Source organism: Myxocyprinus asiaticus, chromosome 9, assembly GCF_019703515.2.
Source record: "Myxocyprinus asiaticus isolate MX2 ecotype Aquarium Trade chromosome 9, UBuf_Myxa_2, whole genome shotgun sequence".
NCBI classification, from domain to species: Eukaryota; Metazoa; Chordata; class Actinopteri; order Cypriniformes; family Catostomidae; genus Myxocyprinus; species Myxocyprinus asiaticus.
Window position 1 is genome coordinate 48,931,768 of NC_059352.1, and position 25,772 is coordinate 48,957,539.

General features: G+C 36.5%; 1 protein-coding gene across 1 annotated transcript in view; it reads right to left on the reverse strand.

Annotated features, from left to right (window-relative positions):
• The window catches only part of LOC127445891 (receptor-type tyrosine-protein phosphatase F-like), a 346,333-nt gene that overhangs the window by 17,979 nt on the left and 302,582 nt on the right, over window positions 1–25,772 (reverse strand). The window contains exons 22-30 of the mRNA XM_051706359.1: window positions 25,600–25,712; window positions 21,008–21,040; window positions 20,308–20,405; window positions 13,779–13,902; window positions 13,504–13,679; window positions 8,042–8,161; window positions 7,370–7,524; window positions 6,840–7,125; window positions 2,291–2,469 (exon numbers count right to left, since the gene is read on the reverse strand). Coding sequence (XP_051562319.1) covers window positions 2,291–2,469; window positions 6,840–7,125; window positions 7,370–7,524; window positions 8,042–8,161; window positions 13,504–13,679; window positions 13,779–13,902; window positions 20,308–20,405; window positions 21,008–21,040; window positions 25,600–25,712 — 1,284 coding nt within the window. The remainder of the gene's footprint in view (window positions 1–2,290; window positions 2,470–6,839; window positions 7,126–7,369; window positions 7,525–8,041; window positions 8,162–13,503; window positions 13,680–13,778; window positions 13,903–20,307; window positions 20,406–21,007; window positions 21,041–25,599; window positions 25,713–25,772) is intronic.

Here is a 25,772-nt window from a genome sequence, read left to right on the forward strand (position 1 = left end):
TCTTACGTTTACTTTGGCCTAAAATTCACATTAAGTACACATTTTTGCCACACATTTTCGCAGTGGCAAGATGTTAAAACTAAAGAATGCATCCATATGGAGATGTTCGCAATGTGTGCAACAATGTGTCCGATTTTTTTATTTTATTTCCAGCATTTAAATTTTTTTTTTTTTTGCTGTCAAATTAGGTTGAAAAACACAAAAAGACACTGATCAATAGGATATAAGCACATTCATGTGGAGCTGCTGATATCGTTGGTCTCTAAAGTGCAAGGCACATAAACAAGATGTAGCAGTATCAAACAAGTGGTGCTAAAAGAAATGATTTGACAATCAAAAATGTTAAAAAAGAGGATATCTTTCAAATATACTGTATATCCTATTATTCCACAGCCCTCTCGAGTAATTGATTGTCAGTCAATTGCATAATGAGCGCAAAACAGTATATAGCTGTGCTAGTTTCATGTCTCTCATATCACTCTGCGGTTTCTTCTTACATAATAAAACAATTTAAAGTCAAATTAATATTTCATGTCTATTTATTTATTCATTTGGCCAGAATTTTGTCTCTTTGTAATACCTGCTCAGGCATTACAGTTGAAAATGATCTGTAATAGTTAAACATTTACAAAAATGTTTATTAATGTGCACGGTCACTGTAGATCTTAACTGAAAATAACACAAAATAAAATAGCCATGTATTAAATGGGTTGATGTCATTTCAAAATATAATCCCGATAATGTTGCAGTTTAGTCAGGGATATATTTTGCGATAGTGACTGACTGACTGTACATATACTTTACCTTCTTAGCACCATAATTATTACAACAGCTGTACTATTATTATTATTATTACTACTACTATTACTAACAGAAGACTGCTATTACAATTATTATACCATAAATATACACTTATCATGCTATTTTACTTCCATAGATCCCTTTCAGGAGAGTGAAAATGTACCTGTCATCTGTATTAAAGCACATGAATGGCCAAAGCATCGTTTCGCTTAAGTTCATGTATGCAAACTTTTCTTAGAGGCTGATGAAAATTGGAATAAATGAATAATTTTGATGTGAATTGCAGTTTGGGTCAATTTGTCGCAATACAGTGGTGGGCTTCATTTCAGAACGTTAGTGTGCGAGATAGATTGAGCGGTTCATGGAGAACAGACTCCTCGTGACAGGTAATCCTTTTATTTCCCTACTGAATTGTGTTTGCTACCTGTCAGCGAGTGGCTGCAGTTATTCCCCAGTGCTGATAGCGCTGCAGTTATGGACAGTCCTGCCAATAAGAACAATTTGTCCTGACAACTACCAGCACAAAGGCAGTTGAGACGCAGACACGACCTCCGAGACGGGCCATGACTCTGAGCTGTCATATTCAGCAGGAGTCAAAGAGACAGGGGACAGTGACGGAGAGACTCGTCGCCGTACATGGCAGCAGGACAGCTTCAGACGAACACATTATCTTTCATCTCATTCCTCAAGAGTCTGTTTTCTCAGATCTGTTTTTCATTCTTGCAATCAGACTAGGTTTGGACAAAATTCAAAATGTAAGAATTGGCTGCCTTTATTTTCATGAGTGTGAATTTGGATTGAAATGGCCATGACCCATAGGATGTCGAATTGAAACTTGCATTGGCATGACTGGCAGAGGGATTTACAGAAGTGCAATTCAAAGAAATTCAACACAGTCACACAACATTAGTCCAACACAACAACAAAACAGGCAAGAACAGATCACTTCTTACGTGTCTGCTTAAGGTTTTCATGTTGTTTTGCACGATTTTAAAGACTTTTCCATCATGGTTTGTAAAATGAAAAAAGTTAATTGATTAAATATAATGAAATATATATATACACTGTAAATCAAATGAACATGTCTGTCAATGGCATTTCAAATATTTCATCCACAGTGTCATGCTTAAAGACATTAATGCATGAATTTCTATAAAGCTGCTTTGAAACTTGAAAAGCGCTATAAAAATACAAATGAAGTGACTTGCTGGAATGCCCTAATTTTTTGTGTGTGAAAACATGTTTATGGGCAATTCATACTGAAAAAAATGGTTTTATTAAAAAATACATTTAAAGCAGTTATAAGAATTTCTTTAAGTTTTGTTCCATTTTAATCCTAATTCCTTAAATTAAAATTCACATTACAATTCTGCATTCTGTTTGTACCTCAATTTAAATACATGAATTGAATGGAATTTGAAAGGCATTCTCAAATCAGTTCTGAATGGTGCGCAAACCTGATTTATTGAATGAAACCACACACACGTACCTGTATCCATCAATAAAGCTGGCGTTAATGTAGTCCGACCCCTCCACACCTCTGATTGGCTGTAAAAACACACGGCTGGACTCAAAGGGCATGATGTTCACCAGTCGGTTCTTAAACTTGTTGCACGGCAGACTAGCACTGATGAATCTGGACGTGTGTGCTTTAGAGTTGGCCAGTTTCTGCAGTCAGAAAAGAAACTTCACTGTAAAAGTGTTTTGTCAGGTAAAAAAGATGTGCTTCATGTGGTAATTAACCTGACAACATCAGGTTAAATAAATGAAATACATTTTTAATGGTCAGATCAAGCAGAAATCACTCCCTAAGATTAAACAACTGCACATCTTCGCTTTTTAGAGTGTATAGAACACATAATGCTGTATATTACTCTGAAACAGCAAACTAGACTGATATTTTACAGAGACTAATTAATCGAGATTATCTGTGCCCGCTCCTCCTTGTGTCAGTTCCATCTACTGATAGCCTTGGTGAATTTTGAATAAATATTGTCTAAAATATTTTTCCGATAATTGTGTACACCTCTACAGCATCGTTAGGCCCAAACAGGACTAAATTCTGACTCCCCCAGTGGCTCAAAGTGTGTATTATTGTCTTTCGGTAGTTGACAATTTTTTCTCTCTTTTTATCATCACTAGTTTATTTTAAATGGTCCTGGGATGTGACAAATGCATTTTTAAAAGTACAAATATTCCATGTAGTCTCTCAATTAATATGAGGTTGTAAAATACGGTGGCCCGGGGGTGCACAGCACAACAAAATTTAAGCCACAACACACCAAAATTAAACTGCAACATAACAGAAAAGTCACAGCACAATGAAATGAAATGAAACCATAACACAATGAAATTAAGGCACAACTTAACAGAAAAGTCAAAACACAACAACATTAAACTAAAACACAATGACATTAAGCCACAACATAACGAAATTAAGCCTTCTCTTTTCTAATAATTGTTGTGTTGTGACATTTTCATTGTGTTGTGTCTTAATTTTGTGTTGTGTCTTAATTTTGTTGTGTTGTGACTTTTTCGTTGTGTTATGTCATAACTTTGTTGTGTTGCTGCTCAATTATGTTGTGTTTTGGCTTTTTCATTGTGTTGTGTCTTATTTTATTTTTTTTGTGTTGTGGCTTTTTACGGTATTGAGTCTTAATTTTGCATTGCGTCTTATTTTTTAAAAATTTTTTTGTGGCTATTTCATTGCATTATGTCTTAATTTTGTTGTGTTGCTGCTAAATTTTGTTGTGTTGTGGCTCTTTCATTGTGGTATGTCATAACTTTGTTGCGTTTTAGTTTTGTTGTGTTTACATTTACATTTATTCATTTGGCAGATGCTTTTATCCAAAGCGACTTACAAAAGAGGAAAACATAAGCAAATCATCGAATTGTGTTGTGGCTTTTTCATTGTGTTGTGTCTTAAATGTGTTGTGTTTAGTCTTAATTTTGAGTTGCTGCATAATTTTGTTGTGTTGTGACCATTTCATTGTGTTGTGACCATTTCATTGTGTTGTGTCTTAATGTTTTTGTGCTGTGACTGTTTCGTTGCATCTTAATTTAGTTGTGTTGTGACTGTTTCATTGTGTTGTGTCTTAATTTTGTTGTGTTGTGGCTCTTTCATTGTGTTGTGTCTTAATTTTGTTGTGTTGTGACTGTTTCATTGTGTTGTGTGTTAATTTTGTTGTGTTGTGGCTCTTTCATTGTGTTGTGTCTTCATTTTGTTGGGTTGTGGCATTTTTGTTGTGTTATGTCATAACTGTTGTGTTGCTGCTTAATTTTGTTGTGTTGTGACTGTTTCATTGTGTTGTGTCTTAATGTTTTTGTGCTGTGACTGTTTCGTTGCATCTTAATTTAGTTGTGTTGTGACTGTTTCATTGTGTTGTGTCTTAATTTTGTTGTGTTGTGGCTCTTTCATTGTGTTGTGTCTTCATTTTGTTGGGTTGTGGCTGTTTCGTTGTGTTATGTCATAACTGTTGTGTTGCTGCTTAATTTTGTTGTGTTGTGACTGTTTCATTGTGTTGTGTCTTCATTTTGTTGGGTTGTGGCTTTTTTGTTGTGTGCTGTCTTTATTTTGTGTTGTGGCTTAATTTTTTTGTGTAGTGACTAAATTTGGTTGTGTTGTGCACCCCTGGGCCACCATAGTAACAGCTGCAAGCACATCATTATTAAAGAATAAGTTCAATGATATTTAAATAAAAGAGTTTTAGATAGAAAGCATGTCACACCACAGGACTTTCCAAAAGTATTTCCTGTCAACTAGCCACTTACGCGAGAGCTTTTGTAAGAGTTTCCTTTGTCAACATTTGACGCGTTTCTTTGGCAGAGAATGAGGAGTTTTGAGTGGCTTTGTTCTCAATCTTCAAATAAGACTCCAGAACACGGAATCATGAGAATAACAGCAGGGAAACCCAAACCTGTCTAAACACGGTTCTCAAAGCACTGGCCCTTTTGCATGTTCTACTAATGGATCAAATTATTGTCATGCAGCACAAAAGCCTGTGTAAGTTTCACAAACTGCTGCTGAAACAAATTTGCGCAACATCAAGCATCAAAATCCTGATTACACCCTGTATGGATCTCTAATGATCTTGCAGTCAGAACATCTCTGATCCTCATCACCTGGGCTGTGAAGCATCCCTCAGGACAGCTGCTGTGTTTAAAGCCCAGACGTGCAGCAAGAGGCTTAGGAGCATTTTCATGGATACAGCAGCTAGAACGCAGATACTGACTGTCGGCTTCTCATTCAGCTCCCAGTTTACGGTTCAAGAAATTGTCATTTGGAAACAATGTGCACCTTCTTTCTTCCTTACTTTGGCAAGAAGGTTTCTGCTAAGAATTTTAAAGTACACGTCTTCTCTCTGGCAATCAGCAGTTTTTCTTGTTCTTGTTACAGTGTACTATTATTATATATTATTATAATTATTGAAAAAATCTAATCTAGCATAACCAGTAACAATGGAACAATTCCATTAGTACTTTTGAGGAAACATTTTTAATTAAAGTACCATTAATTACAAAGTGTTAAACATACAAATGAGAATCTTTTACTACTAAAGTCCGTAATTACACTGACACATATTTTTGTTAAAAAGTAAAAAATGTTGGTAACCTTTATTAACTGAAGCACCATTTATTACGTTGAACATACATTCAGTAATTACACTGACACGTTTTTTTTAAAAACGTTCCAAAAATGTAACTTTTTTTATGTTTTAAAGTACCATTTTAGCATTCATATTCGATTCACTTTCATATGTAACACATTTGTTTTTTTGTTTTTTTTTATCACCTTTTTCTCCCCAATTTGGAATGCCCAATTCCCACTACTTAGTAGGTCCTCGTGGTGGCGCGGTTACTCACCTCAATCCGGGTGGCGGAGGACAAGTCTCAGTTGCCTCCGATTCTGAGACAGTCAATCCGCGCATCTTATCACGTGGCTCGTTGTGCATGACACCGCGGAGACTCACAGCATGTGGAGGCTCATGCTACTCTCCGCGATCCACACACAACTTACCACATGCCCCATTGAGAGCGAGAACCACTAATCGTGACCACGACAAGGTTACCCCATGTGACTCTACCCTCCCTAGCAACCGGGCCAATTTGGTTGCTTAAGAGGCCTGGCTGGAGTCACTCAGCACGCCCTGGATTCGAACTCGCTACTCCATGGGTGGTAGTCAGCGTCAATACTCACTGAGCTACCCAAGCCCCTATGTAACGCATTTGTAACATTTTTGTAGTAATTCTTTTTAAAGTACCATTTATTAATACGTAACCTTTTTTGTTAACGTTTAAAAGTACAATTTTACCAAACAATAAAAATGTGTGTCGGTGTAATTTCTGACTTTAACATTCACATTCATTGAACTTTCGTATGTAACACAATGTAAAATTTTTGTAGTCTTTTTTTAAAGTACTATTTATTTTAACATATGTGTCTTTAAAGTCAGTAGTCACACAGATTTAAGTCTTTCGAGTCTTAAGAACACAATGCAGTAAGAGTAAATTTTAAGTTGACATGACAAAAGTAATAGAATTGCTATTGAACTGCTCAGACCAGTTCAGTGAATTGTTAGATTCAATCTGATAACTCACCGATTTGAGACCGATTTGTGAGTCCTTTCGACCGATTCATTAAAAACAACCAGCTCATAAGAGTCAATTGTTCATGAACTGGACTAAACTTGCCCTGCTGCATGTTTGCTGTTGCATGCAACCAGAGAAGACAACGCAATAGAAAGTTGTGTTGTCTTTGTATTATTTCATATACGCTAAGTCTTCCTTTCTCATCACACTGAATTCAGACTGCAAGTTCACAACTAAAACAACATTACTTTTGTCATGTCGTTAAAGATTCAGTTAAGATGCAGCGTAAATATATTAAAACCAAATATGTTCAGATTGGTAGTGGTGTTTTTGCTTCTTACAGTGTTTTGCTTTTAGTGAGGAAAGTAACATAACTTCACATTGTAACCTTGTTAAGAGGTGCTATGCACAAAATGTAAGTGTATATAATAATGTGTGTGTGTTCTGACCTTAAACTCTAGCTCCATGGCGGTGACGGTGTCTCCAGGTGGCACCTGCGTGAGTTTTTGGATATGCGTGTACAGGCTCCGTGCAGGGACTTCTGTGTTCCCGCAGGTGGCGGCCTCCAGCAAAGCTTCATGGATGAAGATGTACTGATCTTCAGTCTGCACCATATAGTTCCTCTGAGCACGCATGCAGGTCACATGACCATAGATATCCACAGACTTCTCGTGTTTCATGCGCTCTAGCATGGCCTCTATTACGATAAAGCAGCCTGTCCGACCTACACCAGCACTGCCATGGAGAAACAAAAGGGAAGACTCACATTTAGAGTGTACTCTAAAATATGTAAACCCACTAAAATGACAAAAATTCGTGTAAAAAAGAAGAATAAAAAAGTAAAAATGACTAATTATTGTGATTAAGATAAATGGATGCTGAATATTTTCAAAATAATGCCAATTTTTAATTTTTTACAGTGTGCGTCCACAGACACATGCACACGCTAACTGATAAGTGAGTTAACATGAAGTTATACCTGCAGTGTACCACCATGGGTCCTGCGTCTAGTGGGTTGCAGGCCTTGACTCTACGTAGAAAGGCTAAAATCGGTGTGGGGTATTCGGGAACTCCGTGATCCGGCCAGGCCATGAACTGGAACTGTCGAACTTCCCGTTTCTCACTGGATCCGTTCTGTTAGAACACAATTATGGGGTCTTATAATGGACAAAATGTTTTCGTTGCTCTTTTGAAATTTGTTTATGTACTACATAGGCAAAATTCACAATGCAAAGCTTACTCTACAGTCCACCCTATTTTATTGAAAATAAGCTGCAAACACTAGTAATTTAGAGATCATTATGATTGTGACATACAACTTACAACTGCTTTCATTTATATTATACACTGCCTATTCATATGCGAAAAGGTTAGCCAATCATAACAGGGGTCATTTAGAAACTTAAAGTATTTAACATTTAGAAATCTTAAAGCTACAGTAGGAAAAACAGCCTGTTTAATTCAAAGGACCAGAGAGAGATGGATAATGGTAATGGTAATGAAAAACTAAATTGACCGTTATTGGTGCAAAAAACCTTGACATAGCGAAAAATGGAAATGGAAATAAAATGATACAAAAGCGTAGAATACCCCATACGCTAAAAAACAACCCAATTCTCTTTGACTCTGTGATAATGAAAGTGACTCTGACCTTATACAGGGCGAATGTTCTGACGCTGTAGGTGGCTAACTCCACTGTGTCCAGCATGGACACCTGAATCATACCATATGTTTCCGTCCCACGACTCGGCCAGTACTGATCACATTTCACCTATAACGAGGAACACACAAAAAATTTAAAGATAAGATACACACTGTGATACATGTGTCATGATTTATACATTGTGATGCATCACAACATCTATAACTGGTTTGCTATTGAGACTGCAGCTAATGTACGAGAGAGACTCAGCATAGAGTCTCTTAAGGATGTTCTCAATTGGAAAATAAATTCTTTCTTTCTTTCTTTCTATCTACACATTTTATTTTATTATTTTTCCAAATAAGGACATCCCAAAATGAGATTCTGTAATACATATATATATATATATATATATATATATATATATATATATATATATATATATATATATATACATTCACCAGCCACTTTATTAGGAACACCTGTACATCTACTTATTCATGCGATTATCTAATCAGCCAATCATGTAGCAGCAGTGTAATGTATGAAATCATACAGATACAGGTCAGGAGCTTCAGTTAATGTTCACATCAACCATCAGAATGGGGAAAAAATGTGATCTCAGTGATTTAGACCATGGCATGATTGTTGGTGCCAGATGGGCTGGTTTGAGTATTTCTGTAACTGCTGATCTCCTGGGATTTTCACGCACAACAGTCTCTAGAGTATAAAGAGAAAGGTGCGGAAAAAAAACCTCCAGTGAGCGGCAGTTCTGTGGACGAAAATGGCTTGTTAATGACAGAGGTCAGAGGAGAATGGCCAGACTGGTTCGAGCTGACAGAAAGGCTACAGTAACTCAGATAACAGCGCTGTACAATTGTAATGAGCAGAATAGCATCTCAGAATGCACATGTCGAAAACTGAGGCGGATGGGCTACTACAGCAGAAGACCATGTTGGGTTCCATTTCTATCAGCCAAGAACAGAAAACTGGGGCTGCAGTGGGTCTACCATTTGTGTACCTCAGCAGAAATCCAGAGTTGTCAGAGCAGGTGATGTTTTTCCAATCATCTACCGTCCAGTTTTGGTGAGCCTGTGCCCACTGCAGCCTCAGTTTCCTGTTGTGAGTTGAGAGTAGTGGTATCCGGAGGGGTCTTCTGCTGCTGTAGCCCATCCGCCTCAATGTTCAATATGTTGTGTGTTCAGAAATGCTTTTCTGCACAGCACTGTTGTAACGCATGTTTATTTGGGTTACTGTCACCTTCCTGTCAGCTTGGACCAGTCTGGCCATTCTCCTCTGACCTCTGTCATTAACAATCCGTTTTCGCTCACAGAACTGCCATTCTCTGAATGTTTTTTGTTTTTCGCACCATTCTCTTTACACTCTAGAGACTGTTGTGTGTGAAAATCCCAGGAGATCAGCAGTTACAGAAATACTCAAACCAGCCCATCTGGCACCAACAATCATGCCACAGTCCAAATCACTGAGATCACATTTTTTCCCCATTCTGATGGTTGATGTGAACATTAACTGAAGCTCCTGACCCATATCTGCATGACTTTATGCACTGCAGCCACAAGATTGGCTGATTAGATAATCACATGAATAAGCAGATGTACAGGTGTACCTAATAAAGTGGCTGGTGAGTGTATAAATATATATATATATATATATATATATATATATATATATATATATATATATATATATATATATATATATATATATATATATATATATATATATATATATATATATACAGTGCATCCGGAAAGTATTCACAGTGCTTCACTTTTTCCACATTTTGTTATGTTACAGCCTTATTCCAAAATGGATTAAATTCATTATTTTCCTCAAAATTCTACAAACAATACCCCATAATGACAACGTGAAAGAAGTTTGTTTGAAATCTTTGCAAATTTATTAAAAATAAAAAACGAAAAAAAAATCGCATGTACATAAGTATTCACAGCCTTTGCCATGACACTCAAAATTGAGCTCAGGTGCATCCTGTTTCCACTGATCAATAAACTCACAATTTTCATGTTTCCTTGAGAAGAATGAGTTTGTCTACACTTTGGTAATTTGTATTTGTATAGCACTTTTAACAATACATGTATCAAAGCAATTTTATAGAAAATCATGTCTTAATGTCTTAAAGCCCCCAGTGATCAAGCTAAAGTGACTGTAGTAAAGTAAAAAACTTTTTTCAATGTTATTTAGTGATAAAAAAATTAAAAAAAAGTCAAAAAAGAGGAACCTGGCCTCTGGTTTTACGATATATGTACATAATCCAATATTATTTAGCGGAATGAACAAAAACACACGTAATTTTTTTGGCCTCTTCCCCCGTTTCACTTTGCATGTTAGGGTACTAGTACCCTATTACTGGTAGGGCTGCACAATTAATCGAAAAATGAATCGCGATTATGATTACGGCTCTCACGATTATGTAATTGTGAAAACTGACGATTACAGCATTCAATTTAAGTCTACACCTGTTGCGTTAATGGTTTCTATTTAGAACGTGTTTTTGCAGCGGTTGAGTTTCTAACCAATCACAGATGTGTGCGTTGCGCAATGAAATGGCAATGGCCGATCAGAGACGCAGTGAGTCTACAGTACAGTCCTATCAGTGATGACAACCAATCCTTATGCGCATGTTTTGAATAGTCTGACATCCAGATACTTACAGTATATTTCATCTCGGTTTGCGATGGAACACGAAAATTAGTGCTAAAGAAACAAAGATGATCAATTTTGAATTATTTTCAATTCAATAAACATCACCCTGTTTTATTTATCACAGGTAAACCACCTGTACAAAGTAGCTTGTTTTGAAGTCAGCTTGTTTTGGATATTTTGGACATAGAAAAAGTCTTGAACTTCAAATTTCACAGACCATCGTCATTGTTACAACATACATTGTCTGCTCAAATAAATGCCTATTTGACCCACAACTGCTGTTGGTAGATTAAAATTTTAAAGAATCACACACAATCGCAATTGTTTTTGTTACCTATGAGCGTCTTGCTCAGTGTCATGCTCCATGGCGTCTTGGAGATAATTGCATTATCTCATTTATATATGAAAAATTCAAATATATTCAAATATTTTGAAAATTGTACACTATCTGGGCATTTTGTAGATAAATGTTTGATAGATATTTGTGCCAGGTCTCAAAAGACACAAACATGTAAGAGTGTTTGTTGAAATTCCCATGCAATTAAGGGTTAAACAGGCCTAATATATACAATAAATATAATAGTTCAGATAATTCAAAGACATTACATTATTGTGGCAGACGAGTGAGGCATTGATTGGACAATACACAAAGTGGCTTTAGAAGTCAAAATATTAAGTCTATCAGTGGCCTACAATCCACAACATCCCATTTTGCAATTGAGTTCATAAATTTTTAGACTTGGGTATTTCTCACTGTACATGTTCTTGCGTTCGGTCTGTACATGCATCAGACGGATGCTTTTGGAGCATCGCACTGTGGTTGTGTTGCATTTCACTGGTTTTCAGCATCTTTAGCCGTGTTTTTAGGATGTTGTGTCAAGTTAAATGTAGTTTGAAACTTCAAACAACGCTTCTCAAAACCTTTGCACTCTGCTCTGTCCAGCTGTCTTTGATCAGTTGTCGGTTTGTTGCCTGTACAGCTGGAGTTGCGCTTACTGCCCCCTGCTGATTGAGACTCACAAAATTGTTCCAATGGTCGAAAATACCGTATAACGGAATTAATTGTGTACATTTTTTAATTCATTATTTTTGATATAATTAATCACACTGAATTAACATGTTAAATCGACAGCATATATCTAATTTTAAAAATGCTGAATGTTTTCTTTTAGGGTTAAGGTTTAGAGCCTTATATAAAAACAAGAGAAGTCTATGGTATGTCCCCATTGAGACAGCTAAGTGTGTGTGTATGTGAGCTGTGGTGCCAGGCCTGGGGGTCTCTCTCTGGCACTGCTCGGGCAGATGGGGGCATTACGCATCACAGAGTGTCCAGAGCTAGGGCAGAACCTCAGGCTCTGATAACACACACGGGTCACATCCTGTCTGCACATACACACACACACACACACACACACACACACACACACACACTACAGAGGGGTTTGTGAGGAATGGCCTGGGGTTGAGTCCGACCCATCTGGGCTTCCGTAAACACTGCTGTCCTTCCTAAACAATGAACAGGTACAATCTGTGCTCTCACACACACATAAACACACTCACACATGTACGGTTACTCAGCTCTAAATGGGTCAAAACATAGACTTTTTTTTTTATATAAAAAAATATAAAAATATAAAATATTTATATAAAGCTAGTTATAAATACCAATGACTAACCCTAACCCAAACCATAACCTTTTTTTATTTTTTTATTTTGAAATAAAGAAATAATAATTTGAGTTGAAATTACACTAGTATGTGAGAAGAAAGAGACTGCAGAGTCTCCAGAAACAGCTGAATTTCACCGCCGGTTTGCATCTGAGTTCTGTTGGTGTTTATATTGTGAAAAGAATTACCATCTGACTGCTCATTATACCGCTTGTTACAAGACTACTTGCCAAATAATTAATTAAATGGACATGAAATATTGATTTGAGTCAAACATTTGTTTTAGCTTACTTGTAGAGATCACAGAGTGATACGAGAAGTGAAAAGTTGAATCGCAATACCCATATGACCAATGAAATATTACTCTCTCTCCGGATGTGCGGTCATTATTCAGAAATATATAACGACCATAACAAGATATTACAAATGGCTATTAGTATTGGCTAAAATTTCAGTGCAGTCCAAACAATGATATACAGCTTTCTTAAGACCTTTATTGGATGTTTTTCTATCTGATTATCTCCAAGAGCAAGGTACAATATTTCAGTTCCATTAGAAAGCTTGCTTTAGATCACATTTACATGCGTGTTAATGCAGACTGCCCGTGTGGAGTAAAAACAGATTGACCATCTTTACCATCTGGTAACCCAGTAGGTGAGCGAATATACAACGCCTTTCTCTCACAAACACACATCACTTCCTGATCAATAAACCTGTGAGGATGCTAACAGTCACTGCCTTTGTGTTGTCCAAGGATAGGGTGTGTGTTCATATGTGCATATGAGGGTTGTTGGAGTACTGAATATTTTAACATATATATTCATTGTGTATATATATAGCCCCACCCACAGTGAAATATAATTGGCTCATTATCCCGCTATACATAGCTGTGTTTTAAACATCAAATAGCCCATTGGCAAATGGTTCTGTCTTGTTTAATATGCATAAACATCACAAAATTTTGTAAGATTTCTCTGAAAACAAGTCTTAATATTGTGCAATTTTGCTTCTCAAGCAAGCTTATCTTGTTTTAAGGATGTTTAGATATTCTTACTAGAAAACAAGACAGAAATACCAAGTATGGAATTGTTTTTTTGCACAAGACAACACAACTCTCACCCTGCTCTTCTCCTCCAGTCTGGTCATCATGACTATGGTGTTGGTTCTTTGCTCCCACACCATCCTCCAGAAGTCACTGAGTGTCTCGGGCAGAGGACCCTGAGTGGCGATGTACGCGTTCTGCTTGCGATAGCCATCGATGTAGTTAGCATTGATGTAGTCACTTCCTGGTACACCTGCAGGTCACCAGTGCAGTGTTAACACTCATTATCACACTGCTTACTGAACATGCATCACATATAACAGGTAAGTTTCTCTTTATTTTTTGGACTAACCATCAACGGGTGTCAGCACGACTCTGGAGTGGTCGTAGGCGATGACGTTTGCATAGCGGTTCTTGGGCTTGTTAACCTCTAAGTTGGAGTTCTCCCAGGTGAACTGTTGACCAGGTTCAATAGACTGCAAGTAGAGAGACAAAATATGAGAAATATAGTTAAAAAAAACTAGACCAATATCACTGAAAAATTATACTTAGGTCAATGACGTGATGCTAATTTTTTGTCCGGATCTAAAATGGCATTCACACAAAATGATTGATGAACATGCTTTGAATTTGAGAGTTCAGAGTCATTTGGATATTTTTTCTGAGACTTAAAGTCAAAAATGTCCAGAGAGTGGGGCCTGGGTAGCTCAGTGGTAAAAGACGCTGGCTACCACCCCTGGAGTTCGCTAGTTCGCATCCCAGGGCATGCTGAGTGACTCCAGCCAGGTCTCCTAAGCAACCAAATTGGCCCGGTTGCTAGGGAGGGTAGAGTCACATGGGGTAACCTCCTCATGGTCGCTATAATGTGGTTAATTAATCTTTGTTCATTATAGTTAATAATATACAATTGTTTACTGTTAGTTCATGTAAGTTCATAGTGCATTAACTAGTGTTAACATATACAACTTTTGATTTAAAAAAAGTGTTAGTATATGTTGAAATTAACATTAACTAAGATTAATGAACAAAAACAATTCAAAATTTGTCCAGCCAAATGTGGATTATAAAATAGTCTTACTCTCTTTTCTCTGAAACTAAGCATAACTGAGTCAAACCTGTCTGTCACAGGACAGATCATAGTCTTAGAGACTCGATTTTGGTTTAACTTAAGTTTGACAAAATACACAGTTACTGCGTTCAGGAAGTCGACCCCTAAATGGCTTACTTGTCATTAAACTGGGACAGGAGAAAGTATTTTAACAAACTGCCAACTGCTACCTGCACAATCACGGCATCGTGAATCGCCACAGCGCTTAAGAGACCTCCCTAAAGAGCCTACACTGCTGTTACCATAGTTATGTGATAAAGGGTAATCGGGGTGAGATGTATATTCTGTACGTCTGTTCTCTAGTCTCTCTGCATGCCATTACTGCGGCTCTTTGTGAGATGGTGTTTTCCAGCAGCATTTTTATAATGAACAAAAACGGATTACACACTGAACTATATGAAACATAGGAATGTTAATGCTTTTAAGGAGGCAAAATGTGTCCATTTGGGCGGTGGCATGTTCATTTCATTATAAGGGCAATTACATTTTGCTAAACAGATCATATGCAGCAAACGGGGGCTGATATACTCTCAGCCGACACATGGATTGCGAAGAACTGCTCATGAATAATGACAAATACATCACAGAACTTGATCTTTGTCTTTGTGCTTTTGTTTGTTGTTGTGCACTATTGAGGACTGTACTGATCGCTGGCAAAGACAGTAATAATACAAATTGAAATGAACCCTCCTATTGCATTCAGGTCATTTTTGACCCGGGAGAGGTAGATCATTTTTAAATAATAGTTTAGTATGGGAAACAAATTTTGTGACATTGTTAAGACTATCAAAATACACATAATATATATATATATATATATATATATATATATATATATATATATATATATATATATATTTATTCCAGATTTTTAAATAAGATTGTTCGCAGGTCAGTTTTGACCCTGGCATCAATTGTGGCTTTACACATGATATTATGTAGATTTTTTTGCACATCTATAAATCTGATTTTAAACACTTCACTTACATTTTGCCTCTTTCTGATACGCTCTCACACACTTTTTTGTCTCTCACTGGCACACACACACACACACATACACATAGTCACACACACATTCCTGTACACAACAGACATGACAGATGTAACACACATAACAAATAAACTAAATGAGAGGTACTACTGTCTAAAGGGGGTGTAGTGAGAGCAAAAGTTCATTCATTAGTCTAAATAGGGCTTGAAACAGGAAATTGTCCACATTTTATTCTACAGCCATCTGATGCCGAACCAGCTTACAGCAAACACACATCAACATTTGGCAGTTCATGCAAGTAAATTGAATAGATTTAGCTTGAAAACATAGTAAAGAAGTATTAATGTTGTATACTTGAGTTGTACACTTGTTTTTATGATGTTAAGTTGATACGTTGGTTTCAGAACTTTTGACCACCAAGTTGTATTGAGCAGTTATGAGAAATAGGAAATTCATTCAAATTACTAATAATTCTCACATTAGATGTTCATATAAATTGTATATTATGTTATATTTAGATACAATTTCACAGAAATGTTAATAAAAATGATATCTTCACATGTATCACACTGGTTTTGCTGTAATTAATGTATATTTTGAAATGTCAAAAAATTTCGACATTTTATTATTTAAAAAAATGGCATATTAATTCATTAACTTTTATATTTGTCAGCTAACATGCCAAAAATATCAATCTTTTTACATGTATGAACAGTTAATAACTTATAATTGACTAGATGAAAACCATCAGGTTATGAATGATTTATAAACTTGAATTCCACCGGGTCAAAATTGACCCACAAAAAGGTGCATGAAGATTCTGAACACAATAGGTTAAACATGCACATAAGTCTTAAACTTTCAGAACAGCATACATATGAGAAATAATAATCATAAATAAGTACACTTTAGTGTGAAAAAATCACTTACTAACCTTATCTGTGTAAAGCTATATCCAATATTACAACTTCTTAGTCGTGTCGCAGCACAGTATAATCCATGATTTTATTACACTTCACACATTATATTTGAATATATATATATATATATATATATATAAAGTGTAGACAGCACTGTTGAATATAATGGGAGCTATCTAGTTTTGTTCAATTGTGTTTTGAATTTGTTACTGTTTTACTTACTGAAGACTGCACCGGGACACAGTCAGTTTCTGGTGTGCGTTATGATTGATGTAGATATGTCCTGTTTTAATTATAATGGGCTGTAGTCATGGCACAGAGCGTCTTCATTATACACTTTGGGGTAATGGACCAAAATAATAAAGATAAAACCCTGTGCCTTCCTCACATAGAGAGAGAAAGACATCACACCTAAGACGGTCTCTACTGTTTCATTTGATTTACCTACAGTACATCTAAAACATCTCTCTATCTTTGAATACAATCCCCTCCCCTTGAGCCCATTTGTATCTCTTTATCCTGTTAACTTGTTTGGTATTGCAGATTAATGAAAGTCATCTGGTGTTTGATTAGATCACAGTTGCTCCCTGAGTATTTGATGTCTATATTAAAAACTTGATTGTTTAAGCACTTAGAAGAGCTGGCCACCACGCAATAACAATTCAAGTAGGCAGCAGAGCACCACCCCCATAAACACACACACACACACACACACACACACACACACACACACACTGCAGGATTAGCCGTCTAATAAAGCAGGTGACTCTCATACTCTCTACACTCTTAATAGAGTCGTTCTCAAGATTTAATTTCAAGCTCTGGCGATCTGGCTACTGCCGAGGATGCTGATGTGACTGTGTGTGTGTGTTAGCCTGAATATGTGAAGGCTGTTGTGTTTATGCATGTGTAAATTACAGTGTTGTGTCCTTGCCAGTGCACTTGGATATAGTGTTATGTCAGTACATTTGAGCAGTTTTTTTTTTTTTATTTTGGTCATAATTTCTGTCTTTTGATGAAAAAGTACTTTAAATTTAGTCAATATTTCATCATGTCATATTCATTTTACTCTGACTTAAATGGCATATAATTTTTGTATTGTAAAAAATGTATTTTTAAAACTTCATACAATTATTTAAACATGTATCAAATGTATTACATATGAATATGTTTCATATGTAAGATTACACAACATGGGAAAACTGAACATACTAAAGTATAAGCTACTTTAAGAAGTTACTCTGTTGTGAATTTCTAATGTTTAGACAGTTTAGGATATTGCGTTACATGTGGCGCTGTATTGACAACGCAAGTTATGCATTCTGACTAGCATGTGTAACTTAGTTCAAGTTCACCTGTTCATTCACTTCAAAACCCTTCATCGACAAACATTTGCACCAGAGGTCTCGTTGACGAGATTCACACTGCATTTGAGATACTGACAAACACTTCAAAAACAGACATGTTCATGCAATCTTTTAGAAATCGATAAGGTAAACACATTCAGATAAGGCTGAAACAGCACAACTAGGGGCCGTTCAGACTGGCAAAAAAGCTATAAAAAAAGCTACACGTAGTGCAACGAACAGAACAGAATAGAGCAGGTGTCTCGAGACATGTTTTTAAAAGTTGATGTTCATTTTAACTAGTACTGTCAGTCGATTCAATTCAAATTATGCGATTCAAATAATCGTAATTAATTGATTAATCAGTCCCCCAGCCACTGGGAGTTGCGTCATCCATAAAGGGGCATCCATAAAACCTGTGCCAAGTCAAACATGTGGATCACAGATGGTCCGCTGTGGCGACCCCTAATGGTAGCAGCCGAAAGAAGAAGAATCGCGATTAATTGCAGATTTTGAAAGTGCTGAAATTTAACACTATATATACTTCTTCTTCTTCTGTCAAAATGCATTTATTTCCATCTTAGGAAAGAAAACAAAACAATATGTACCAATAGAATACTTTATTAACATTTTCCAAACAAAGCCTTCCACAGTATAAAGATAGAAATGCACTAAAATATCACCAATTCAAGTAACATTAAACGTTTCGCTAAGTCTAAGTGGGAGTTTGACTAACTGAAAGAACTAGTCCCCACATAGTTTGCATTTTCATTGCAATGTGCATTAAATCACAATATTAATCTGCCTGTAGACTGTGGCTATCTGCTTTGTTACAGCAATCGTGAAGCTGCATTCATGATTCGCGTCAGAGCGTCAACGCCAGAATCAAGCACCGCTTTGAACTCACCATGAAAAGCGCTTGCAGACAAAAACGTCTCATTCTGCGTTTTGGTGATAGTTAAGGCTTGACGTACTTCTGTGGTAATTAAACTGCACCTTACATAGGCTGAAAAATATTTGATTTCTATCACAGGTCCTATCTGAGGTATTTTTGTACATCGAATAGCATTAAGAGGTCCTTTCTCCATAATTTTCTCATGGAAGCGCTGTTTTGTGTGTGTGTGTGTGTGTGTGTGTGTGTGCAGAGATTCTTTTATTACTGTATCTATATTTTTTGCAAAAATTATTTTTATGTGACGTACGTTTTGCAGATGTTTTTTTTTTGTTTTTTGCTGAAATGAATACTAGAATTGCTACAGCAGCAATTACTTTTATTCACTTTCACACAAATCACAAGTAAAACAATTAAAACACTTACTTTTCACCCTGTTCTTCACACAATGAGATCTTAACACTTGTACTATAGCGCATGACTTATTTTAACGTTTGCATTACATAACCAACTACATTAACAAGCTTGTTCTATCCCAATTAAATTGCGTGGTAGCTCAACTGATAGAGCATTGCACTTACGATGCAAAGGACCTGAAGAGCATTTGAGTCGACACGTGAGCCAAAAGTGTCATAGAAGCACCACAAAATGACGCTGTTGTGTTTTTCATCTCACATTTGCATTTATGACACTATCGGTTAGGTTTTGGTTTAAGGTTTAGTGTAGGGAGGTCGGTTTTGTTGATTTAAACCTCAATAGATAATTAACCTTAAAAACCTCATCTGTTTGGGGGAACATTTAACTCGCTTTTAGCGCCAAACAGTGGACATTTCACCAATAAGGGACCTGTAAGGAACTAGGTAATACCATTTAGCAAAAATATCGCCACAATGTAAAAATGGTTGCTTTACATGTTGTTCAAACAGTCTCTTTATGTCTAAGTGGGCAGTTCTTGTCCAGAGCAAGCAGCGAAAGTGGAAAATGCTGCAGAAATAGAACCCAAATAATCAAGAAAATGTCCAGCCACTCGTAGCTGCTAGTTAGGACAAGAACTCAAATTAACATGTCAGAGATACTTTTTATCGCTTGTCGCTTTATCATATTTAACTAAATTGAATCTATTATATATGTTTTAACAGTATTAAAGAACTCTTATCACCATGTCCTAACTGTAAGTGGAGACGTAGCTATTTTAAATGTCTGTTTTTTAAACTTCCCTTCAACCTTGCACACCACTTCACCCTTTTTTCAGTCTTCTGTCCTATAATTTAAAAGTTGTAGGCGTGTAGATGTAGGTCAGATGTAGCACAAAACACATTTGCACTGTTTTGCAGCTGTAGAAGTAATTTATAATAGATGTGCTCTCCTCCTCTCATTGTCCTAATTTAACATTGTAGAAACAAAATATTTCATGCAAATCTCTGATGTTTGTAGGACGTCAACAAGCAATAATCCCTTAGTGGCTTTTACACCATGCAGTGCAGGAGAATATTTCTCTTTAGGATTAGTGCAAGGAATAGTTCACCCAAACATGAAAAATAAATGACAGAATTTCCATTTTTGGGTGAACTATCACCCAAACTTTGGATTTCTGATACACCTCACTTCAGTTCAGACACATTACCTCATATTCTTGTGAGAAAAGCAGGCCATCATTGGCTTTTAGCCGCTCGATGTGGTCAGCCAAAGCACATACGGAAACTGGAGGGTGTTCCCGCATTCCTGCAGGGAACAAAAGAGACAGAATGAAGTGATAACAGATATTTTTATTGCCTTGTTTTGTTTTGGTTGGCTGAATTGTGAGGAACAAACACAGTCCAGCTCACACAGTTTTTGTATTTTCTGAAGATGGGTAAACTCAGAGAAATGTTTGTGCAGTGAGGTAGCATGAAAAAGAGAGAGATAGAGATTGTTGGAAAAAGAGAGAGAGCACAAAGCTTATAGCAAGATGCTATGTGCTAAGACTAGCAGCAGTGATGTCGGCAGTGAATGGACATGCTCATTGGCTGGTCAAGGTGACATTAGCTGTCCTGATACAACCATAATGGCATGTAACTGAAATCAAACACAGAAGGACAACGACCTGAGCACGTATTTCTGATAAAAAACAAACAAACGTTTATTATATTTCCCACAATCCTTATCTGCTGTAAGGAATGTTTTAGCGTTTTTTTTAGATGGACAGTCTGTGGAGAGGTCATGAGAGATGGTAAAGCTGAGAGCAGCCAGTGTGGTGGAGTGGATGGCTTTGGTCTTGATGGACAGGTGGGAGGGAAGTGGGGAGGTAGTCAAAGATCACACAGCAACACAAGATCAAAACTAACTTGTAGTGTTGGGGCAGCTGAAGGCACTTGTACCTGCAGAGAGAAGATGAGGAGGGACTGTGATATCTGTCACTTACAAAGGATAGGACAGGAGAGATTCCATAATATGACAAATTCCTGAGTTTGATTAGACTGTGAAAAGTGGGCTAACAAATGATTGGATGATTTTATTTTTCTCACCTGTGTGGTTTTTGTTACATCAACAGAAACAAAAAGTCATTTCAGGGACATTAAATATCGTGACCAGAGACATTTATTTCTAAATATGGTCAATTTTGATGTCATGTTGTCGGAAAACAGTGCCATATGAATATGATGTGTGTCCCCATTACTTACTATTGATATACAGTAAATACCAGGATCCTAAATTCATGCATTAGGATTTGACTCTGTTCAGTGTTCATGCAAAATACATTTTAAAATAAATTATAAATACATTTATAACAATTTATAAATGTATTAAATTTAATTCAACTCATTTAATTCTTTTTACTAATTTAATAATTATTAAAATTATTTGTAAAAGCTTGTTTTCCATTGAAATATCAACCAACGCTCATGTCCCAAATGGTTATAATCTATATATATATATATACACTTATCGGCCACTTTATTAGGAACACCTGTACATCTACTTATTCATGCGATTATCTAATCAGCCAATCTTATGGCAGCAGTGTATTGTATAAAATCACGCAGATATGGAGCTTCAGTTAATGTTCACATCAACCATCAGAATGGGGAAAAATGTGATCTCAGTGATTTGGACCGTGGCATGATTGTTGGTGCCAGATGGGCTGGTTTGATTATTTCTGTAACTGCTGATCTCCTGGGATTTTCACACACAACAGTCTCTAGAATACAAAGAGAATGGTGCGGAAAAACAAAAAACATCCAGTGAGCGGCAGTTCTGAATGACAGAGGAGAATGGCCAGACTGGTCCAAGCTGACAGGAAGGTGACAGTAACCCAAATAAACATGCGTTACAACAGTGCTGTGCAGAAAAGCATTTCTGAACACACAACATATTGAACATTGAGGCGGATGGGCTACCAGATGGGCCCCCCCCAAAAAAACACTCTTTCCTTTTTGTTATATAATGGTCACATTAAAACTGAGATAGAAACTTTGTTTATCAGACCATCATCATTTATTTTTGGTACTTTTCAAATGCATTTTATGTCTAGATTTTACTGTTTTAGCTTTGTTCCAGACCCAGACTTTCAATATTAAACTTGGAAAACTTATTGCACTTGTTAATCAAGTCAAGGTAAATATCACTTGAGAGCAGAATATTTTTATTGGGCATCATTTCCAATCAAGGTTTAAATGTGTCAAATTATGCAAAAAGTGTGAAAATATTATTTAATTTTGAGTATTTAGGATACATAAAATGTTAGCTATGAAATTAGCCTTAGCAAGACAAAGGAGTTGGCCATTTTATTTCAAAAACGTTAACAATGTCATTTCCATCAGCATCATTTCCACCACAGAATTGTATTAAACACAATATAGAATTTGAAATGTGCTGGAATCGACACTGTGGTGGGAATTTTGCAGCCTGATATCATAAATTACGTGACTGTGGCAACACGGTTGCAAAATGAAATCACGTGCCTTATTACACGTTTTGCTGCAGTTTCCCAGTGAAATGTCTCGCCAAAAGCGAGTGAAATGCTGTCGTAATTAGATGAGGTTTTTAAGGTGAATATTAGATGGAGGTTTTAATGAGTAAAACATACCTCCCTAACATAAAATCAAATGGAGGTAGACACAAAACAGACATCGTTACCCTTAACCAGTACCTAAATCTAACCGACAGTGTCCAAAAACAAAATGCGAAATGAATAGCACATTTTCTGAAGCAAGCACGTCATCTAGTGTTGCTTCTATGAGACTTTTGTCTCACGTGTCAGCTCAATTGCTTGGCTGGTCTTGAACTGCGATCTCCTAAGTCCAAAGTCCAATACTTATCAGGTGAGCTACTGCGCAAGCTAATTATGATGGAATAAGTGTGTAAATGTATGACTCTGCAATACAAGCGTTAAAATGTTCATTTTGATATCATAACAGCAGTGTGTGAGTAATACTGAAAAACAAGTCTTTATAAAGTCAAATGTATCCGTTGTACTTGTGATTTGTGTGAAATTTAAAAAAACGTACAGTTGTTGTAGCGCCTCGTGTTAATTTCACCAGGAAACTGTGATGAAACGTAAATTCGGCACGTTAAAATAAGTTCTATGAGACTAGGTTGGAATTTTCATGATTTTCAAAAATAAATAAATATATATATATTCCTGTGGTGCATGTATAAACATTGTTGGGCACTGTTAACAGACACATTAAGTAAACTAGTGAGAGTGTGAAGAGTGTATAACTACTTTCTTGAAGTTTACAGGGCTAAAAGTGTCCAAAGCTGAAGAAACGCCTAAAAAAAAACATGAACACTGAGGCTCTTTGGACTGTGACAGGGTCAACTCTGCTTTATTCTACCACGTTCTCAGTTTCTTCCGCCAAAATAACCCTTCTAAAGCATCGTAACTCTACATCTGAATGCCACTTTGTCATCCTTTGGTTCACATGAAAGCTCTCTGGCTCAGAAACAAAGTCTTGGATTTGAGCATTAGTCAACACAACAGGAGGTTGAAATGGCATGTCTGAGTATTGCATTATTCACTGTTATTACAAAGCAAGAGGCCTAAATTATGTACTAGTATACGTTTTCTGCATTTGCTATACATCAAGGATCTCTTTTCAAACAGTCTTCCTTTTTATGTTTCCCTGAAAAGAAGGCAAACACAAACATTAAAAACTCTTAAGGTAAGAAACTTATTAATTTTTTAAGTGTCCTAAAGCATTTTAAACACTTTCTGAACCTTTACAAGTAAATAAACAACAACACTGTTCCTCTGGTTCCCTAGTTCCTCATTTAAAGATTTTCCAGCAAAGAAAATCAATTTTCAAGGCAGGAAAGCTGACATGAATATTTCTCCTAGTTTTGCCAACGGAAAGATCCTGCATCAGTAGACTGTGTGCTCACAGCGGATCTATCTGACACAAGAACATGAGTCACTTTGCAACAGAGCAAAAGCAGATTCTTATTGAAGTCAGCAAAATGTCTGTGCATTCAGAAATTTCCCCTGAGAAAGAGAGATAAATAGAAAGAGACACAGACAGTGAGAAGAACAGAGTGGAAAATATGGATGGATCGGAGGAAGAAAGATAAAGATTTTCTCCTGTGAATCATCCTGTTTAATTCTTTCCACCAAGTTCAAAGCTCAGTCTGAACAGAACGTAGAAATATGATCTGATGGCATGGCGTCTGTCGTGTGTGTATGTGTGTTTGAGATTGGCTGGCAGGTTCTACTCCTCAGTGAGTCCTTCACCTGACACTAAGGATCTGTGTCAAAAATGTTTTGTCTTCACACTGAAGCATCAGTTACACATCATCCATAAATCCAGCAGCCGGTTCTGGCTCTTTTTATGACATCTACATTTAAACAACCCAAAACTCAATTCATTTTATGGAAACTTACATGATTGTCCTCACAAAACCTGCCAAGAACACGTCCAGGTCACATTTCACACCAATTTTGTGTGAAAATGTTTTCACACAAAAAAAGAAGGAAATAAGAAATTGTATTTTGCATTAAGAAAATCATGACTAATTTAACCCTTTAAGCTCTGAAGGTGTTTTTTTTTTATTTAAAGATTTCCTTTTTCAGTGGCTAACCCAAAATTAAATGATATAGGTTATGATAAATTCTGAGACTCTCAGCCTAATAAACTGCTAAAAAAAAAAACAAAAAAAAAACTTGAGCCATAAATTAACTTTTTTCTTATTTGACATTACATATCTCAGGGTGTAAAACTGCTTTTGTTTTATTGACAATCTTGTCACCTGTAACAGTAAAAGTTTGTGTTGATATGACAAAAAAATCAAAAGCTTACAAATATAATTCCAAAAATAATCCTAGTGTCCAAAAACTTCTCCAAGTTTTCAAAAGCCTCTCCAAACAAATAAAACATATTAATTGTACATAAGAACTAATTACACAACAATGACTAACGGTATGCTCTCGCTCTCACTCCAAAGCATGCAGGCATGAGCAACAAGTTCTCATTCAGTTCCATTCTGTTTCATTTGAGTCATTACTGAGTCTGTGTCATGTACTTGGCGGCATCTCCTGGTGGCCATATGTAATTACAGTGAACGATCCTCTCTGCCCATATTTGGAATACTTTCACCTCTGGTTGCAGCGATCTGAATCCAAATATGACAATTTTAATGGTCCTAAAAAAGGCTTAATTTTCTTTATATAAAATAAAATTTCATCTATAATCATGTTGTTCAACAGAAAAAGTAGCTGGATAAACTAGTTTGCCAAAATTTGTATTTCTAGTAAAGCCAACTGACCATTAGGTCTTGCTTTTTAAACTAAGGACACCAGCACACCAGCACTTAAAACACAACATATGCTGGTAGCCAGCCATTCTTGTGTTTCCAGTAGGGACACAGTTCATGTTTTGTGCGAATGAGCATGTTTGAAATGTGTTATTTGTTTGTGTCTGTGAGTGGTGTTGTACTGTACCTTGTGTCTGATAGTTGAGTCTCCTCATTTCCACTGGGTCGGAGGAATGGGCCAGTAAGTGATCTTTAACTCCAGCTGAGTGCTCATCTTTAGCTGAGGGAGAGGTGCGCTTCCTGTGAAGACAGGAAGTACCATCAAACATGAGCGTATAAACACACAGTTCAGGTGGATGT